At 45.1% G+C, this 18040-nt stretch overlaps 1 protein-coding gene across 2 annotated transcripts; it reads right to left on the bottom strand.

Moving 5' to 3' along the window:
• Positions 1-226: 226 nt before the first annotated feature.
• Positions 227-16449, bottom strand: LOC105927652 (dispatched homolog 2 (Drosophila)). Of its 2 annotated transcripts, none has more exons than XM_012864527.3 (10): positions 15830-16449; positions 10808-10946; positions 9443-9723; positions 8429-8458; positions 8212-8335; positions 7103-7218; positions 4853-4965; positions 4419-4516; positions 4023-4181; positions 227-3523 (listed from the first exon to the last, which is right to left on the bottom strand). In XM_012864527.3, exons 1-10 carry the CDS (start codon positions 15922-15924, stop codon positions 227-229), a joined length of 4452 nt encoding a protein of 1483 aa, XP_012719981.2. In that variant the 5' UTR covers positions 15925-16449. The 2 variants fall into 2 exon arrangements, with proteins under 2 accessions (XP_012719981.2, XP_036006530.1); XM_036150637.1 differs by having other exon boundaries at positions 4853-4974.
• Between the last annotated feature and the right edge of the window lie 1591 nt (positions 16450-18040).

Genomic DNA, 18040 nt, shown 5'->3' on the forward strand with positions numbered 1-18040 from the left:
TCCCAGCCTGACCCAGGAAACCCGTAGGATAGACAGGGGAATTGGGGACTCGTGACCCTCAAGGCCCTCTTGGTGTAACTGCTCCAGCGGTGTTTAACAGGTGGGCTGCTCCTAACCCACAACTAGAATGCCTTCAGAAACAAGAGAAGAAGTCCAGGTGCCTTCGGTTCAAGCATTTAGGACTGAGATGTCCTGGATGACTGAGGCTCCACAGCAATATGTTTGCTCAGCTTGTGTCCTCCCGCTGTCCGTCTCGCTTTATCCAGACGTCTGGTAGGTCGGGCCTGCTGTTGGGTAAGATGACCACTTCTTCGCTGCGGCTGCTGCGCTCTCTAGTCTCGTAAACCGTCTCCTTCAGTGAGAGCCTCAGTGTGTCTCTCTTACCGTTGAGGTGTCCCGGTTGCAGCTGGACCTCCGCCTCGCCGTCGTGGCGCTGCGCGTTTGAAGATCCCACCTCAATGTCGCTCAAGCATGTTTCGCAGGAGTCCTCCAGTCCTCCACAGGAGCTCTGAGACAGGGAGTGCTGATGGGGACCCTCCGCTGCGGTATTCTCATCTTCACAAAACGACTGCTGCTCAGTGGTCTCCATCGTGGTGCTGATGACGGTCTCCTCAATGCTCAGCGACGAGGAGTAGGACGTGTTGCTCCACTGCTTCCCGCCAACCGATTGACCCCTGCAAGTTTTGCACAGCAGGTTCCCAGCGGGGACCGCTTCTTGCCCCGGGCCTGCTTGGCGAAGGGTGTTTTCTCTGTAAGGAGACGAGGTTTGGAGGGCCGGTTGGCAGATCTGCTGACTGCGCATCTCTTCGCTGCCTTCCTCCGCGTGCTTCTTGCTCACCTCTACCCCACAAAACTCAATTTCGTCTGAGAGCACGGAGGGCCGGTTGGACAGCTTGCTGGTGCAGGTGCTGTTCTCAAAGCTGTCGCTGAGGCGATAAGCCAGAGGCTGCAGCTCGTACTGCTCCGCGCCCCTGGGCAAGCCTCCTCCTCCTCCGCCGGCCTGTTTGTTTCTGTGCTGGCGCTGCTGGTCGGGGTAGAGGTAACCACCTGCCTCTTCGTCATAACTCCGCCTCCCCCTGGACCTGCCAAAGGCGCCGTTGGCGGCTGACGCAGGCGAGGGAACGGGCTCTTGACAGGAGGTCAGCACGCCGTCTGTGTCCTCCGACAAACACGGCAGCTTGACCCTTCCGCAGTTTCTCCGCGGCCCGCAAAAGCAGCACAGGGACTGAAAGAAGAAGGTTGCGAATCCGCACGCCACGCATTTCACCAGGAACAGGAAGATGCCGATTTTTCTGAAATGTAAGGCAGTGGCGGGCAGCATCACGATGCCCATGAAAAAAAACGCGCCGGAAACTATTGCCACGGGGCATCCCATCTTTTTGGTGGAGTGCGCCACTTTCCCTATCCTGTCGGAGTGCGGAGCCAAGCTGTAGGATATGGAGAAGTCGGCAACAAAGTCAACGGACAACCCGGCAGCGGAGGATATCAGCAGAGCCTCAACACCGCTCAGCTGCCACTCGAGAAGGACGAGGAGGCCGACGGTGACAAACACGCTCCCCCCTACGGCAACAGTGGCGTATAAGCTCAGCGGGACGTTCCAGGTGGTTAGGAGCAGCAGAATAAATGTAAGCGCCACCGAGAAGCCAGCCACCACCAGAGTCTCCGCACCCAGAGACTGCTGGAGATCAAACAGAGACAGCTGGCTGATGAACCAGCCGTCCTCCAGCCCTTTTGGTGCTCCTGATATTTCTTTGTTGAACCACGTCAGGATTTCCCTGTAAAAAATGCCGGTTCTGGTGAAGTTGAAGCTGTAGAAGTAGGTGGTCTGGAATGCCAGAACGAGGGCGGCGACCCTGCCGTCTGGCTGAAAGTACAGGCCTCCGCCACTTGGCGGGGGGCCCTCGGCACGCTTCTCTGCCATCATAATGTTCAGACAGCTTTCAAACAAGCTGGGAGGGTAGGGGAAGGGGGTGTTGCTGCAGCACAGATGAAGGGCATCGTTGCTCCCCGAGCACTGTCTAGCAGATACCCACCGAACCAGCTGCTCCACCAGGCAGACATTATCTGCCACGACTTCTCCATGCTCTGGTGACGGAGCCGAGTAAAAGCTCTGGTTCTGGACCCTTCCACACAGATCTCTGAGCCAGACCTGCGCTTCAGGCCGGCTCATGTTAAAGTCGGGGTCAAAAACCAAGGAGCCGTTGCTCTGTGGGTTAAGGTGATCCCCATTATCGGTCGGTTTGACGCCCCAAACAAGCAGGACGGTCACAGGTTTGTCCTCCCCGTTTTCCTGCCTCTCGAACATAAACATGTGACGGTACTCTGCGTCGTATCGCTCAAAGGGGTGGCTGGAGCGGAAGAGCTGGGTGACCCAGCTGTCCAGCGTGGGTAACCTCATGCCCGGGTCGACGCAGGACATGTAGGTGCCGCCGCCGGCCAGCACTGCAAACCAGCACACCCAGATGTAGCGAAACTTTACCACTCCGCAAGGTAAGATCTTCAGAAAGAGCAGGTTCGAGGTGTCTGACAGGCCCCGTTTTAGTTCTCGCAGCTTCTGCGCCACGCCGAAGAGGCACCTCTTACGGGAGCTCATTTCCCAGAAGCCGTCCGGGTTTTTGGCGCAGCAGGCCTTCCACGTCTGCACCGCCACAGACGCGGCGGGAGTCTTCCTGGAGCGCTCGAGCAGGATGAAGGAGCACGGCAGCCACACCAAGGCCAGGAGCGAGCTGACGAGAGAAGCCGTCCCCAGAAAAACGGAGAAACACCGAATGGCCGTGATGCTGCTGAGATAACCGGAGAAAAAAGCCGCACTGGAGGTCAGGCCTGAAGCTAGGATCAGATAACCTATTTCCTGCAGGGCTCGGTTTACTCTCTTCTCCAGGGAGGCGGACGGGTTTTGCGTTTGTTGCAGATTCCAGAAATCGGTGAAGATAAAAACCTGATTGGAGCAGCTTCCTAAGAGAATCAGAACTGCCGCCAGGTTGACCATGGGGAAGAAAGTCAGGTGAAAAACTACTTTATAGAAGAAATATGAGGTCAAGAGTGAGCCTGCGATTGCCAGAACAGATAATGCCACCAGGAAAAAGGACTGCAGGTATAAAACCATCGTGAACAGAAGGGATATGATGGCTAGGACCGGGAACACCGAATCCCGCACCAAGTAATATCTGAACAGCGTCTTCTTGATCCCAAAGTCTATCCCCGTGATGGTCGTGTTTTTGTACGTCAGATCTCTTCCTTCCAGGCTCTTCATGTAGATCTCCATCATGTGCTCTCCTTTCCGGACGGGTAGGAAGAGAAGGCTGTACTTCAGCGTTGGTATTTGGTATTCCACAGTCTGGGGGCCGAGGAAGTCCCTGTCGACGAGGAAGTGCAGGATCTGGAAGACCACGCGGGATTGTTTGCAGCGCGGGGGAACAGCGGAGCAGCCGGCGCGCTTGGGCCGGTCTGCACAGGCCTCGGTCAGATCTCCTCTGTGGTAGGACGGAGCACATTTCCGCAGAAGGTTCAGAGACTCAGAAACCTGGCGTGGCAGAAGGATGACAGAACATCAAGATGCATGCTCTCCCTGATTACACGGAATCTGCTTATTTGGTAAAAAAGTTAAACAGGAATGTCAAGAATGCGTAATACTTTTTCACAGCACTGTATATTAGTCCGTTGACATTTAAAGGTACAGAGGATCGAGCAAGACAAATTCTCGGCTTATTCTTCAGTTTGGTTTAGGCCACACGCTTAAAGAGTTCAGCTACAACAAGTTGGTTCGAGTTGTGAAAAAACAAGCCTGGCTTTAAAAACAAAACCCTTGGCAGTGCTAAAGATTGTTAACTACAGTCTGACACAAATGGGTCCTGATAGAAGTGTGCAATCTGGAACAAATTTAACAGAAACATTGAATCTAAAAGCTCAGCTAGAAATTTGCCAGCATGAATTCAGACATTTTGGAAAATCTATAATCTAACCAACCTACTCATTTTGCAAGTTCTAATTTGTCTGCAGCTGATAACATAAAGCTACAGTACCTGTTGTGAGGTAAGGCTGAGGCAGCAGGAGGCATTAGAGAGGACCGCCAAGTAATTCCCTAAAGACCAGCTTGGACAGCAGCCGCTTCTCGGCGTTCCCTCTGCTTCCAGGCTCTCCGGCTGCTGGCACAGGTCCTGGAACTGGGCCTGGGAGCGAATCTGATTCACAAGGAGGGGAAAAAAAAAAAAGCTTTCTGAACTCGTGCCCGGTTCTGGAACTAATTCACAGAAAAAACTAATAACTCCCCGTGAGATAATGTACAGTGGATCTACTGTGCAGCAGGATAGAAACGTAAATGATAGTCAGCGTGTCAAACAGATTAAAGTGACACTGATACAAGTTGAAGCCTAGAAATTATCTAAAAGGGAGAGAGAAGTGAGTGAACGTGTGCCAACCCTGGACTGCTCCATCTCGCACATGGCGTGGATGGCCTTCAGGCTCCAGAGACTGGCGGAGTTTTCGGATCGAAACACCAGCTGGGCGAAGCGCTCGCCTGCACAGAGAGAACAGATGGCGTCGGCGTATGAGAACAAGACGACCAGCGGTGAATCATGTGATTATAGGGGTGATTAGGAAGGATCAAAGAGGGTAAAAAACACTTGTGAAATGTGTGACGAGCAAAAATCGGGGTTGTTAAATCTATCGCAGGAGCTTTCTGTATTTCAGCAAAAACATAAAAGTTGGTCCTTTGATAGAAACTGACTTTGATAAAAACCCGACCACACAGCTAAATCAGTGTTTTATTGACGTAGTTGCGGGTTATTTCTAATTTCTAGAGGGTTTGTGTCTTCAGTTAGGAGAAACCTTTCAGGGTTCAGGACTTCCTCACCTGGAGCGTCACAGAGGAAGGTGTCAGGAGAAAAGTCTGCAGCCAGCATCCTCTTACTGCGTCCTCCGGAGGCGAGCCGACTGCCATTGCTGTCTCTGCTGACAACGCCGGACCTGGTGAAGCTCAAGTAAGAAACTTATTTCATTAAACACATGTTTGTCCTTACAAATATATCTGAAGTGAAAGCACACTTTAATTTTAAGATGAATTAATTCTGAGTTGGCATACAGCCGCTGCAGGCTAAAATGGCTCTTTGATTTAGGCCTGTACTGATTTATTTAATTGTTTTATGGCTGAATGATGACACAACAGGCTACTGTTGTGATTTTTAATAGAAGAACTAGGTGCGCAAGTTTTAATTTATTGTGAATGTTTATGAAATCCTCACAGGGCCTAAATCAGACACACAGGCTCAGATATGTTTATTTTTCTGGCATCTCTCCAGCTAGATATCTGACCACTCCCATTGGCAGACTTGCTAGAGGTCATTTAAGCTGGTTAGTCAGGATGGTGCAAATCTTTTCTACATTACTGAGCTGAAGACTGGTTCTGGCACAAACAATGGGCCATCATCCAGGAGGAGCGAATGCTGCAAGACCATGACTCAATGCAATCTGCTGGGTTTCCTTAGGTAGAAAACATTTTAACCAATCTGTCTGGATGATTTGATAGAATTGACTTTCTAAAATTCCTTGAGATGAGGTGCTATATGAATTTAATTTAATCATCCCATATTAAATTAGTGTGTTTTTGGGATGAAAGCCCTGTTGAAACACCCAACTGTGTCCAAGCCTTAATCATCCAACTGTAGATTTCATATAACGTCGAAGAATCCAGAAGTGGTGCTCCATCTTCTTTATTCCATCCACTTTGTTTACGGCATCAGTCCCCAGCATGATGCTGCCACCACTGTGCTTGATAGTTATGGTATGGTGCTCTAAAGTCTGAAAGCCTCACTGTGAGCGTTTGGGTTGTCCGTGTGGGCAGCTGCAAATTTCTTAAAGCTGCAAGCTTAAAGGAGTTTATTTCAGAGCAGATGTTTTTTTTATTATTATTATTATTATTATTATCATTAATAATAATAATAATAATAATAATAATAACATCGGACTCTCAGTCATTGTGGACAATAATACTGGTGTTCCAGCAATTTTCAGTTCATGACAGCTTCTGGGTTCTTCCTGAACATCCAAATCAATTTTCTTCCGTCTGAGCCGGAGAGTTTGGGTCAAATAAAAGAAATTTGGACTCAGCTGTAAAGCCCAACAGGACAAAGATCCTGAAACAGATATCCAAGCGGGTTTTTTCGAGCGATAAGGAAGGATAATACTCAGCCTTGACCTCAGTACTATGTATGGACTATGCTTAAAAGCCGGGTTACTGCCCAGAAACCAACCAATTTAAAGGACCTCGACCAATTCTGCCATGAAAAGTGGTGAAATATCCAGTGATAGTGACACCAGAAGTTTGTTTATGACTTCAAAACAAATGCAGCTTTTCTGAAATTTATCAAGGGGTTTTATTATTCTAAGTGGGGGTGAATGTGACCAAATCCCCCAAAAATGAAGTCAGACTTGGCATGGGCTGTTCTAGACAGGGGCCAACTGTAAAACTGGTCAGGGCCCCTGTACTGAAGACATAATACTGACAAAATTTCTCATGATAGCATGTACTGGAGAGAAACCGTAACTGGTTGGTCCCTTCGGTCCATTTAATTTTTTATATTTTTATTTTAACAATAACTTTAAAATTAATGTGCTTCACTTTTAGCTTCAGAAGCATTGAGACAAGATCACAGTTTTCAGGGGTCTCCAACCTGCAGTTCCAGACCAACAAGTGGCTCTTTGGCTCACTTAATATGTTAAACAATTACATTTTGCCCTGTTTTTCCTGTTTGAATTAATTTGTTCTGTGCCCCAATAAAAAAAAAAAAAACACTGTTCCCACCCTGGCCTCCCAGGTAAATTTGGTCCAGAACCGCCACTGAGACTTGGGCATTCTTCTCATTACAGTAATTATCATGATTGTTGGCTATATTCTGATGATTTATAATCAGCCTTGAAAAAGAAAAGGTTGAATATACGCCTAAAAGACTCAGATTAACATCAATATAAACTTCTCACTGGGACTGGATGGATTCTGAATGTCTCATAACATCTAGATCCAGGGTCAGTGGCATCTGTTTGCATTGGTTAGCGGTCCGTTATGCCTGTGCGGACACTCCTCATCATACCCTAAGTCTTTGCTGACCTTTTGCTGAGCTGCTGAGGCACAGCAGACAGAGGTTTTCCCGGGCCGGTCTCCTGCTGAAGCTTGGACAAGCTGGACAGCCGAACTCCGATGTACGTTCCCCGCGGCTGGAAACCCTGATGAGTCCAGAGCACAATGATTCAGTTCAAGATATATGTCAAGGCTAACTATGTGTAAAGGATAGTGATCCCCGACACAGTCCTGCAGCTAAAAGCAGCCTGCGTTTAATGTTTTGTGTTTTGTGTTTGGGCACATTTAACTTTCAATATCAATTAGCTTTCACTGTCTTAAGCATTTATCCTAAACGGGAGTGGGCAAATTTAAAGAATGTGATCTAATTCAGCGTGATTCATTGATGAGACTGGGCTGAATAGATAAAGAGGCATGGAGCAAAACGTTAGGAATATCCCCTAAATGGGGGTTCCAGAGGTTTCTGTTTTAGATTTGATGCAAGGTTATAGAACAGATGCAGCAAGGGGAGGATTTTAAGTAGTGCTCCGCCCCAATACCGATACCTGGCTGTGCAGTATTGGCCGATACCGATACCATCTGTTGGAAATTGATGTGTGTGTATATATGAAGAACTGCATACTACTTAGGGTAGTACTTTTTATTGCCTACCTGGAAAGGGTGGTTGATTGATTGATTGATTGATTGATTGATTGATTGATTGATTGATTGATACAACAGACTTGTGGTACACAAAGAGATAACAATAGTTGAATAAACTTTTGGCTCTCAAAGGCCAAAATACTGCAACATTCGTGAGATTATAACATGTATAATAGCAGTGCCACTGTAAGACAGAAAAATTACTTTAATAATTGAATAATTTCTTTTAAACCCTGAGTTTTGCCTTTCAAATGGCAAAATAGTGCAACTTTCATGAACTTATATAACATGTATAATACTAGTCGGGAGAGAGAAGGCTGCGTTCAAGTGACATACAAACATCAAAATGGTATCGGTGTCCTATTTGTTGGTACTCGCCGATGCTGATACCACCATTTTAGTGCTGGATCGGAGCCCCGTCCGATACTGGTATCGGTATCGGTGGAACACTAATTTTAAGTAATTTCCTGGTGACTCTGTACTTCTTATTTACTCACCAGAAGCGGATCAGAGAAGTCCGGTAGAGAACCAATGAACAGTCCAGCCAGTGAGCATCCCAGCAGCAATATGGCACAACCCAGCAGCACCGCTAACGGATGGTCCACCAACAGCTGGGAATACCTGAAGAGACACGAAACAGGAAACCAAAGAGTAATCAGGGACACTAATTTAAAAAAGAAAGGTAATGAACCTCCTATGGGGTTTAGTACTCACTTCCTAATGATGAAGTAAAGTCCCCCGCTCCTGTAAATCATTGAAATGTGAAATTAATAACAGAACATCATTATGCCAATAATTATCCATTTATTGTCTTGCACTCATCCGAGATCAGGTCGTGCTGCGAAATAGTCCAGGAGGGAAATCTGGACCTCCTTCTATCCAGAACCGCTCTCCAGTTCATTCTGGAGCATCCCAAGGTTCTGCCTTGGTTCTGGTTCTGCCTAAAGGTCTTGGATGCCCAAACCACCTCTAATTTCTCCTTTAAATCTAGAAGGGTCTTCCTCAAGGCCAATCATAGCCTCCCCCAATTCGTCCGTTCTCCAAGTTCTTGCTTCTGCAACCATAGAAGCTGCTGTCCTCCTATCCACCTGATGCCATCAGCAGCTTCAGGAGCTTTCCCCCCGTGTTGAAGTGTCCTCTTGTTGAAGTGTCCTCTTGTTAAAGTGTCCTCTTGCTGAAGTGTCCTCCTGTTGAAGTGTCCTCTTGTTGAAGTGTCCTCTTCGGCATCCTCTGTACTACAAAACCGCTCCGAGAAATAAAAATGGTGGATTTACGATATTGGTTAGCTGGAAGTCCATGACCTTGTTTAGCAGCTCTAGAGCAACTGCTGTGACGTAATTGTTCACAGTGAAAACTGAACAGCTTGAAAAATGCGACTTAGAATGAATATAAAGAGATCTAAGCAGCTCCTGGACAGACTACATTAAAAATGTCTGTGCTCCTAGAGACTCCAGCTACACAACAAAATGCATATGAGGGACAAAAAAAAGTGGATTTTTCTGTATATGTCCCCTTCAATTGCTGATACATAAATTTTCCTGCAGTTAAACTAAATGAAAGATGCATTTAAATGACAAAGGATTAACCTAAATTACAAGAGAAACCAGGCAAAAGGATACAGATGGTTTTACTCTATTATAATCTAATAAAATCTAGCTACCAACACCAGCATGGTTTGCTAATTTTCTCTTAGATATATTTTATATCTTATAGCATTTTTTACCCTACCTTACTGACGCCACATGGCGCTGCTTTGGTTTGGTCTGGGTCCTGCTCTCGTTGGACCCGTGCAGCCAGTGACACCTTGCTGACCCGTGACATGACGCCTGGTGGGCGGAACCACAGCTGTGTACCGATTTTCCCGCCGCGCCTCCATCAGCATGAGGACACGCTGCGTTTGAGTGGCAGCCGTGGCAGCAGTGGGGCTGGCCTGGCCCGCGACTGCTGCAGTGGGGGCATTTATGGTTCCGCGGCGAATGACAGGCTCCGGTCTGGAGACGCTGGGGGACCTGAAGGAAGACAAAGAGAGCTAAAGTATTCACACCCATTATGTCTTTTTTTATACCCTAAACATCCAGCCAGAGCATCAGTGAGAAGGTGTAGATCAGAGATGATCCAGATGTTGATGCAAAAATTTTGACTTTACAATGGTGGAGATTTACTTATTATTATTATAGCTAATGTATGCCTTTAATCATGGAAAAAGATTTTGTTCTTGAAGATGTGCAACTTTTCGATATAAGGAATCATCCAGATTTTGTCTTACAAATATGTGAAATTAATCTAAAACATTCCTGAGTTTTTTGTGGAAATTTACTCCCCGTAGAAAATTATTGATTTTCCTTAACCTTAACAAGGGCCATAATACACAGTTTCTTCTTTTTGGAAATGAGGAGAATAAAGTTAGGTGTACTAGAATTGAGAACATTACGAGAATAAAGTTGTAATTTTATGAATAAATAAAGTTACATAATCGTTTCCAAGTCCTGAGGATAATAACAATTTGATGCTGATCTGCCAAAGGTTCAGTATTTCCTTATTTGTGAAATTGAAACCAAAGATGCTCCACATTCCTCATTTTAACACAGGTAATAAAATTACTACCTTATTTCTGCAGGTTTATGACTTTAGTCTCATAATTTACAGAAAGAAAAAAAAAACCTTCATCCCACCAAAAGGGGGTCATCGGTTTCTGCTGCTGTTATTATAGGGGGGGGGGGGGTTGCAGGCTGAGAAGTTTGTGAACCTCTGGTTTAGATCAAAGCTTTTTCATGCGTTAGAATGGTCTAGTCAAAGTCCCGACCTAAATCCAACGGAGGAGTTCAGAGGGGCTCCATTGGGACGAGGTTTGAGCTGTTTTGTAAAGAACTACAGGGGGAAATCAGGGCGGTTTTACAAAATGTTGTCTTTTTATTCAGAAAAAAATCTTTAAAACCATGTGTGCATGCATTGTGTCTGCTATCACGTTAAATTCCTACAAAGCACATGAAAGATATGGTGCTATACAGACATATAATACATGGACAGTCTGGCCTAAATAAAACAGTTTGACTGAATGCTGAACACGGCGCCACAGTTAGAGCTCAGACGTACTTGATGGTAGAGCTGGAAGGAAGAGGAGGGTCGGCCAAGGCTGCTGCAGCTGTCACAGAGCTCCTCTGCAGAGGGGACGACTGTCAGCTGGGCCTCAGCAGAGCCGTCAGGGGGGCACAGAGAAACCACCGGGATACGACTGGGCAGAGAAAAGACACGAGAACACGTGTAACGGCAACAACATGAGGGAGGAAATAACTGGGAGAGGAGCTAATGGCGACAGAAGCAATAAATAAATCACATTTATGGTGAAGAGTTTCTGCTCTATGATTCTCTGCTCCACATTCTCGTGTATTCAGAGAGAAACTACACGATCCAGCAGACGTAATGAGGTAAGAAATGGATTTCAGGAACACGTTGGGGATTCAGGTTGAGCACAGGCCAATTAAAATAGATTGGAAAATGGTTCAGGTAGGAATTTTACATCGTGATGCTGTATCTTCAGGCTGAAGAGGGTTAGCGGCCACGTCAGCGCTAACTGCTGTCAGAAAACCCCTTTGTTCTTTCCACCCTCATTCCTTAAACATGTTCAGGAAACTGAGACACATGTCAGCTCTGCTCATCCACAGGTGACGGATTTGGAGAAAAAAAACCTGAAACAGGAAAGTCCAGCTTACCAGAAATGGCAACATGGGAGACTTGCAGACCCATCCATCCATTCATTCATTCATTCATCCATCTGTCCATCTATCCATTCAACCATCCACCCACCCATCCATCCATCATTCCATCCATTCATTCATCCATCCATCGGTCCATCCCTCCATCCATTTACTCACTCGCCATCCATCCATTCACCGATCCCTCCATCTATCCATTCAACCATCCACCCACCCATCCATCACTTCATCCATTCTTCCATCCATCCATTCACCCACTCATCCATCACTCCATCCATCTGTCCATCCATCCATCCACTCATCCATTCATCCATCCATCTGTCCATCCATCTGTCCATCCATCCACTCATCCATCTGTCCATCCATACATCCATCCATTCACCCACTCATCCATCCATCTGTCCATCCATACATCCATCCATTCACCCACTCATCCATCCCTCCATCCATCTGTCCGTCCATACATCCATCCATTCACCCACTCATTCATCTGTCCATCCATCCATTCACCCACTCATCCATCCATCACTCCATCCATCCCTCCATCCATTCACCCACTTATCCATCCATCCATCCATCCATTCACTCACTCATCCATCCATTCATCCATCCATCCACCCACTCATCCATCCATCCACTCATCCATCCCTCCATCCATCCACTCATCCATCCATCCACTCATCCATCTGTCCATCCAACCACCCATCTATCCACCCACCCATCCACCCACTCATCCATCCATCCACTCATCCATCCCTCCATCCATCCACTCATCCATCTGTCCATCAAACCACCCGTCTATCCACCCACCCATTCACCCACTCATCCATCCATCTACTCATCCATCTGTCCATCCACCCATCCATTCTCCCACTCATCCATCCCTCCATCCATCCATCCATCTGTCCATCCATCCAACAATCCATCCATCCCTCCATCCATTCACCCACTCATCCATCCATCTGTCCATCCATCCATTCACCCACTCATCCATCCATTCATCCATCCGTCCATTCACCCATCCATCCATCCATCCACCCACCCATTCACCCACTCATCCATCCATCCAGGCCAGTGCTAACAGAACCAGCACAGCAGAAACACAAGTTACTTTTCAGAACACATGAATCTGCATCTGACCAGTTAAATCTTCTTTCCAGTTCCATCCATGATGGATCCGACGCTGAAAGCTAACAGTAACTTCTTTGAGGAAGGCAGACTTTTAATCGTTTTTAGATTGTTGATCAACTTTAATTGACATAAAGTGGTCTTTTAGTGATTCATTTTCTTGCATTTATAATTAGTCAGTAGAGTGAGTTTGTGTTTTACTTTTTTTAAAGCTTCAGGTGATCAGGAGGCCTTTTTTCATTCATATTTTTGATGACACAGTGAAAGCGTTTTCCATCTAATGCATAAAGTACTGCTCAGTTTTTCTTTAGGTGAAGCGTAGCTCATTAAATCCTCCATGAATTTGGACTTTAAGAGGGAACTCTAGTAAACAAATGCTGACATCAAAGCCAGGAACTCTACCTCCTGCAGAACAAGAATCCTTCCACCGCACAACGGTATAAATCTGTGCAACAAAACGACACGCCTGACCTGCTCCTGCTCCAGTCCTTGCGCAGCTGGGCTCTAAACTGAGACGTTGGATAATTTACACATAAACAGCCGAGCTGCCGTCTAATGGCTGTTCTCTGTAAAGGGTCTGTGTTGTTTGTTTTTCCAGCAGTCTGGATGCAGCCGGTCCTGTCGTCTGGTAACCATGGCATTAGAGAGAGCCAGCAAAGCCCCTCTGACCTCACACGGATACAGTCGCATCGTGCGGTGAGGCGCTCGGCTGAAGACTAGTCCAACAAACTGGTTGAGTTGAGTGAGGACCTCAGTTGCTCTTTCTTTGTGATAAAATGAAACTGATAAAAAAAGCTAAATAATTTAGAAACCAAAATGTGCACGGCAGCTTTCGTCACAGAGCCTTTTATCAGGAGGTTTAGCCTTTTTAGGTGCTGAAGCAAGTGAAGAAACACAAAGAGCGAATGAGGAACCCAGACGTCTTATTGCTAATGGAGAAGAACTGAGATTTACAGAACTCATCAATATTTCAGGGAAATGTCAGAAAACAACAAAAACACAAAGAGGACGGTGTCTGCAGGCTGCTCCTGGAGTTTGGCAGAGCAGCCTGACGTCGGTGTGCCGTGAATGTGTCCGCCATGGGAATCTGCACCCGAAATTACTTCCCAATGCTGCGCGGCACCTTCTGCATATTTAAATGCATATATATATATATATATATATATATATATATATATATATATATAGATAGATAGATAGATAGATAGATAGATAGATAGATAGATAGATAGATAGATAGATAGGGATTATTGTTTTATTTGCACATACCAGCAAACCAAAGCCAGCAACAATGGTTTATTTTATACAGCTCTTCAAGAAAGCAGACAAGATGCTGAAAAAGTCGGCAGAAATGCTAAATGTCATCATGGGACCTTAAAGGGAGGTGTGCAAAGAAAAAAATCTTTGCTCTGTCAGAAAAACATGAAGGTCAGACTAAAGAGAACATAGACAAAGACCAGGACCTCTGGGAATAATGTTCATCGGTGGAGAGATGAGAATTGGACACCAGAACAGAGGACAGGTTGTTTTCTAAAGAACCTCATGCCAGCTGTGACACATGGAGCTGGAAGTGTTGTGGTTTGGGAATGCTTTGCTGCAGCAGGACCTTCCTTTCATAATGTAATCCATGAATTTCACCGTGTGTCAGAAGTTGTTGTTTCTGGACCACATGCTATGCTGTGACAGCCACTCTGGAAGGATAGTCAGATTGGATGCCCCAGGAGATCAGTATGGTGACACTGAGGCAGAAAGCAGAATCTAGCCTCCACTGGTACCAGCTCTCGGGATGTCCAGAGGCTGCTCACTTTGAGTGCAAAGGTTGTCTGGTCAGGAAACAAGTTCTTGAGGGCTTTAACACACTATTGAGAGGAGTACAATGTACAAACGTGGCACATTTCAGACCTTTACCCCATGCAAAACTTAGCATAGCGTGTGAGAATGGACAAACAGGATGACGTGGTTGGGTCCAACTTCTTTGATTGCTGAAAACTTTCTCTTCTCTGAGGGCCCTTTCTCTGCTAGGACTCACATCTGCATGGACCGCATTAACCAGGAACAATCAACCAATCAAAAGTGGATTTTTAGCAGCCGTCAAATCAGCTTACCCAACAGAGTCAACCAATCAGAGTGAGATGTTTTATGATGTTGGAGAGTTGACAGATGTGAGACAGAACACTGAGTCAGATCAAGAGTTGCTTTGCACATTTAAGGTATTTTTTAAGGGATGTTATAATTTAACAGAATTAAAACTGTTTCACATTCTCAGGTTTGTTATAATTGTCATTCAGTATTAAAATGGCTAATAATTAAGAATGATTTTAAGAAGAAACTGCAAGAAAAGCTGCATGTGAATCTTTGGAAACAGAACAATAGACCGGCAGGTTGGGATTTCTTAAAAACTTTGCATTAATACTTAAAAAAAGATTAATTTGTTGACTGAAGTAAGAGTTCATTAAAACCTATAACATTCAGCAGGCTAAGTGAAATGATTGGCAACTCAACCTTTGGTAGTAAAAGGTCTTAACATATTTAAGAAAAGGTCTTTTTTCAGGTTGAAGCTGTCATCTGAACTCTCTTTGTCTTCCTTAACGTTCTGCAGCAGAACTCCTAAAACATTTCTCCTTATGTCAGTCACTGACAATCCAAAAGCAGACGATCCAAACACCGACTGCTGACTTTCTTTAGAAGTCAGATCTGTTGGGAAAATACCTAAAATAACTTGGAGAACCTGCCTTTTGCATAACAAGAAAGAAGACAGCCTTCTCTTTGAGCGGCTGAGCTCAGCCCTGCTTTCTCCAGCCTCCGTGTCTCACACGGATGTTTTCCTTGCAAAGCAGAGCTGCCAGTGAGGATCAGGATGAGTGATGGGCTGCCATCTGTAACCCAGACATCCATCTGAGGCAGAGCAGGGCAATGAAACTCAGCAGATCTCAGACAAGTGAACGTTTTTGGGTGCTACCCTGATGTTTGCTTGCTGCTGCGCACACCCCGTTAAACGCAAACAAGGACAAGATCAAAGTGATCAGCATCTTTTTATCTGCCTTGATTCGTGCAGATTTTGCAGCCTGACACATTAAATAAAATAAATATGAAATAAGAAATCATAAATGTAAAAAAATATACTGTCCACGGCCATTGGAAGACAGCTGATTTACACTTTCTTCTGACAGGAGTATGAGACACTCAGAGATTCCTGTTGAACACGTTGAGATGCAGGTCTTGATTAATTAATTGCTCATTTTAATTTATCCAAAAACAGACAACAACAACCCACCTCTGGCCAGTATGCTGGATTTCCTTCTCTTCAGTGGGAGAATCATCCACCACTATCGCATCGGTACTTTCTCCAATTATCGAGCGAGCATCCATCGTCCTCCCGGTTCGGGTCAGCTCCTATTTAAGGTAATTATCCGCGTATCCATTTTGAATCAGGTTAATTAAGCAGCTTTAATCTTCGCGGACTGAATCCACGAGGATCAGACCAGCACTGCTTGTTTCTGGGGGGCGGGGGGGGGGCTGCTGCTACTACACAGCTGCAGCAGCAGGGCTGTTTGCGTTCGTCTCCCCCCAGAGCTGCGCTCTGATTGGCCGAGCCGCGCTGACGCAGCCGACGCTGCGCGGTCGCTGTCCAACCGGCTGCGGTGCTGGAGCGCCCAGAGACGGATCGGTATCCTCCGGGGGGCTGCAGGTGCTGATCAGTTATCATTAACAGGCAGCGCCGACACTGATGCTGAGCTCAGTGAGACCAACTGGACCAGAACTTCCCGCTAAAGAGCCTCACATCAGGCCGGAGGGAGTTTAATCAGGTGAAGCGCTCAGTTCGTTTTCGGCTCAGTGGGTTTTGCCGATGTGGCGCAAACTCGGACCAGAAGTCATCTAGATGCGGTGCTGATGAAAAACGAAAAGGCTCAGTCACGGTCGTGTTCATATTAAATTTGGAGCCCAGTTCAGTTCGTCCCGATTTAAATGTTAATCACAAAATAAAATTTGAAAAATCTAATAGATAAAAATGTAATTCACATTTAGATAGATAGATAGATAGATTAGATAGATAGATAGATAGATAGATAGATAGATAGATAGATAGATAGATAGATAGATAGATAGATAGATAGATAGATAGATAGATAGATAGATAGATAGATAGATAGATAGATAGATAGATAGATAGATAGATAGATAGATAGATTTTATTTATAAAGAAAAACAGCCTATTGAAACTAGCCCTGTGTGTAGACATAATTGCTCCCCTTTATCAGTTTGTGATTTCCTGGTGATTGACCTCAAGTTCAGTTTCGAAAGCCATGCCGATCACCAGAGCTGTATGAAGCTGGCTAAAAGTTAAAAATAAAATTCACCCCGGTGTGACATTATTTAAAAAAGGAGGAATCATGGATCACTGCTGAATATACCCAGGAGTGACCAGTCAAAGCTAATTACCTCAGGTGTGTCGATCGATGGCTCCTCGGGGATGTCACAAAACCCCTGAAAAGAACAAAGCACTGCAGACTTCAGTTGCTTGAGCTAAAAACTGTGTTTGTGATTGAACAACGACAAAGTGACAGGGCAAAAAATAAAATAATGGTTTTAATGAGACGGTTCCAAGGTCAACACCGCTGGTGACCAAATAAATAAATAGATGAATAAATACAAAGGAACGCCTCACATTTGGTCAAAACAAAACAGTTTGATGATCCCCAACAGTTTTGGGGAAATGTTCTGTGGACTTATAGGACAAAGGTAGACCACTATGTTATACTATCAAGTATAGTTGGAACCCATCCAATTCAAGAGGAAGTGAGGTATGTCACATCAGACATTAGACAATTAAGGCGTAATCATACGAGTTAAGAAAAAGGTTCATTTTCCAGGTTTGACACCTTTATCCACCTTTAAAGTTTTGATCGATCATTAATTATTACAATGCTTCTGAATTGCTATGTCAGAATAGTAAGGAATATTCTTCTAACAAAGATTGAGAACCATTCAGGCAAAAGGTGTTTGAGAATAACCCTTCATGAAGACAGGAAACCATATTTTGGAGAATAAGTCATTTAGGGTGCAACTTAAAGGAGACACATCATACAAAATCTACTTTTTTTTATCCCTTAAATACATTCTGGTGTGTACTATGAGTCTCTATGAATGCAGAAAATTAGAATATAGTCTGTCATGGAGCTACATAGATACCTTTATTTTCTTTTTGGATCACGTTTTCAAGCCCTTCAGTTTCTTTATTTTCTATTACAGTTTTTTTGAATAATTACATCAAAGTATTTGTTGTAGAGCTGCTAAACAAGGTCACGGACTTCCAGCTTAATCCACCATTTTTCTTTCCCTGATGAATTCTGTTGTCCAAGCTGAAGGATGGCGAAGCTACAAGTGGATAAGTTAAAACGTTTGGTTGTTCATTAGATTGTCCCACAGCATATTAAACCGAATGATTTGAATGTGAAAATGAAGAACTGAAAAGCATGATATGTCC

Source organism: Fundulus heteroclitus, chromosome 19 (assembly GCF_011125445.2).
Source record: "Fundulus heteroclitus isolate FHET01 chromosome 19, MU-UCD_Fhet_4.1, whole genome shotgun sequence".
NCBI lineage: Eukaryota > Metazoa > Chordata > Actinopteri > Cyprinodontiformes > Fundulidae > Fundulus > Fundulus heteroclitus.

Excerpts from the sequence above, each read along its gene's own strand:
- LOC105927652 (XM_036150637.1), bottom strand. The coding sequence starts at position 15,924 with ATGGATGCTCGCTCGATAATTGGAGAAAGTACCGATGCGATAGTGGTG. Across the intron at positions 10,947-15,829 it reads ATCCAGCATACTGGCCAGAG|TCGTATCCCGGTGGTTTCTC; the intron begins GTGGGTTGTTGT and ends TTCTCTGCCCAG. Across the intron at positions 7,219-8,211 it reads ACTTCTCTGATCCGCTTCTG|GGTTTCCAGCCGCGGGGAAC; the intron begins GTGAGTAAATAA and ends TGGACTCATCAG.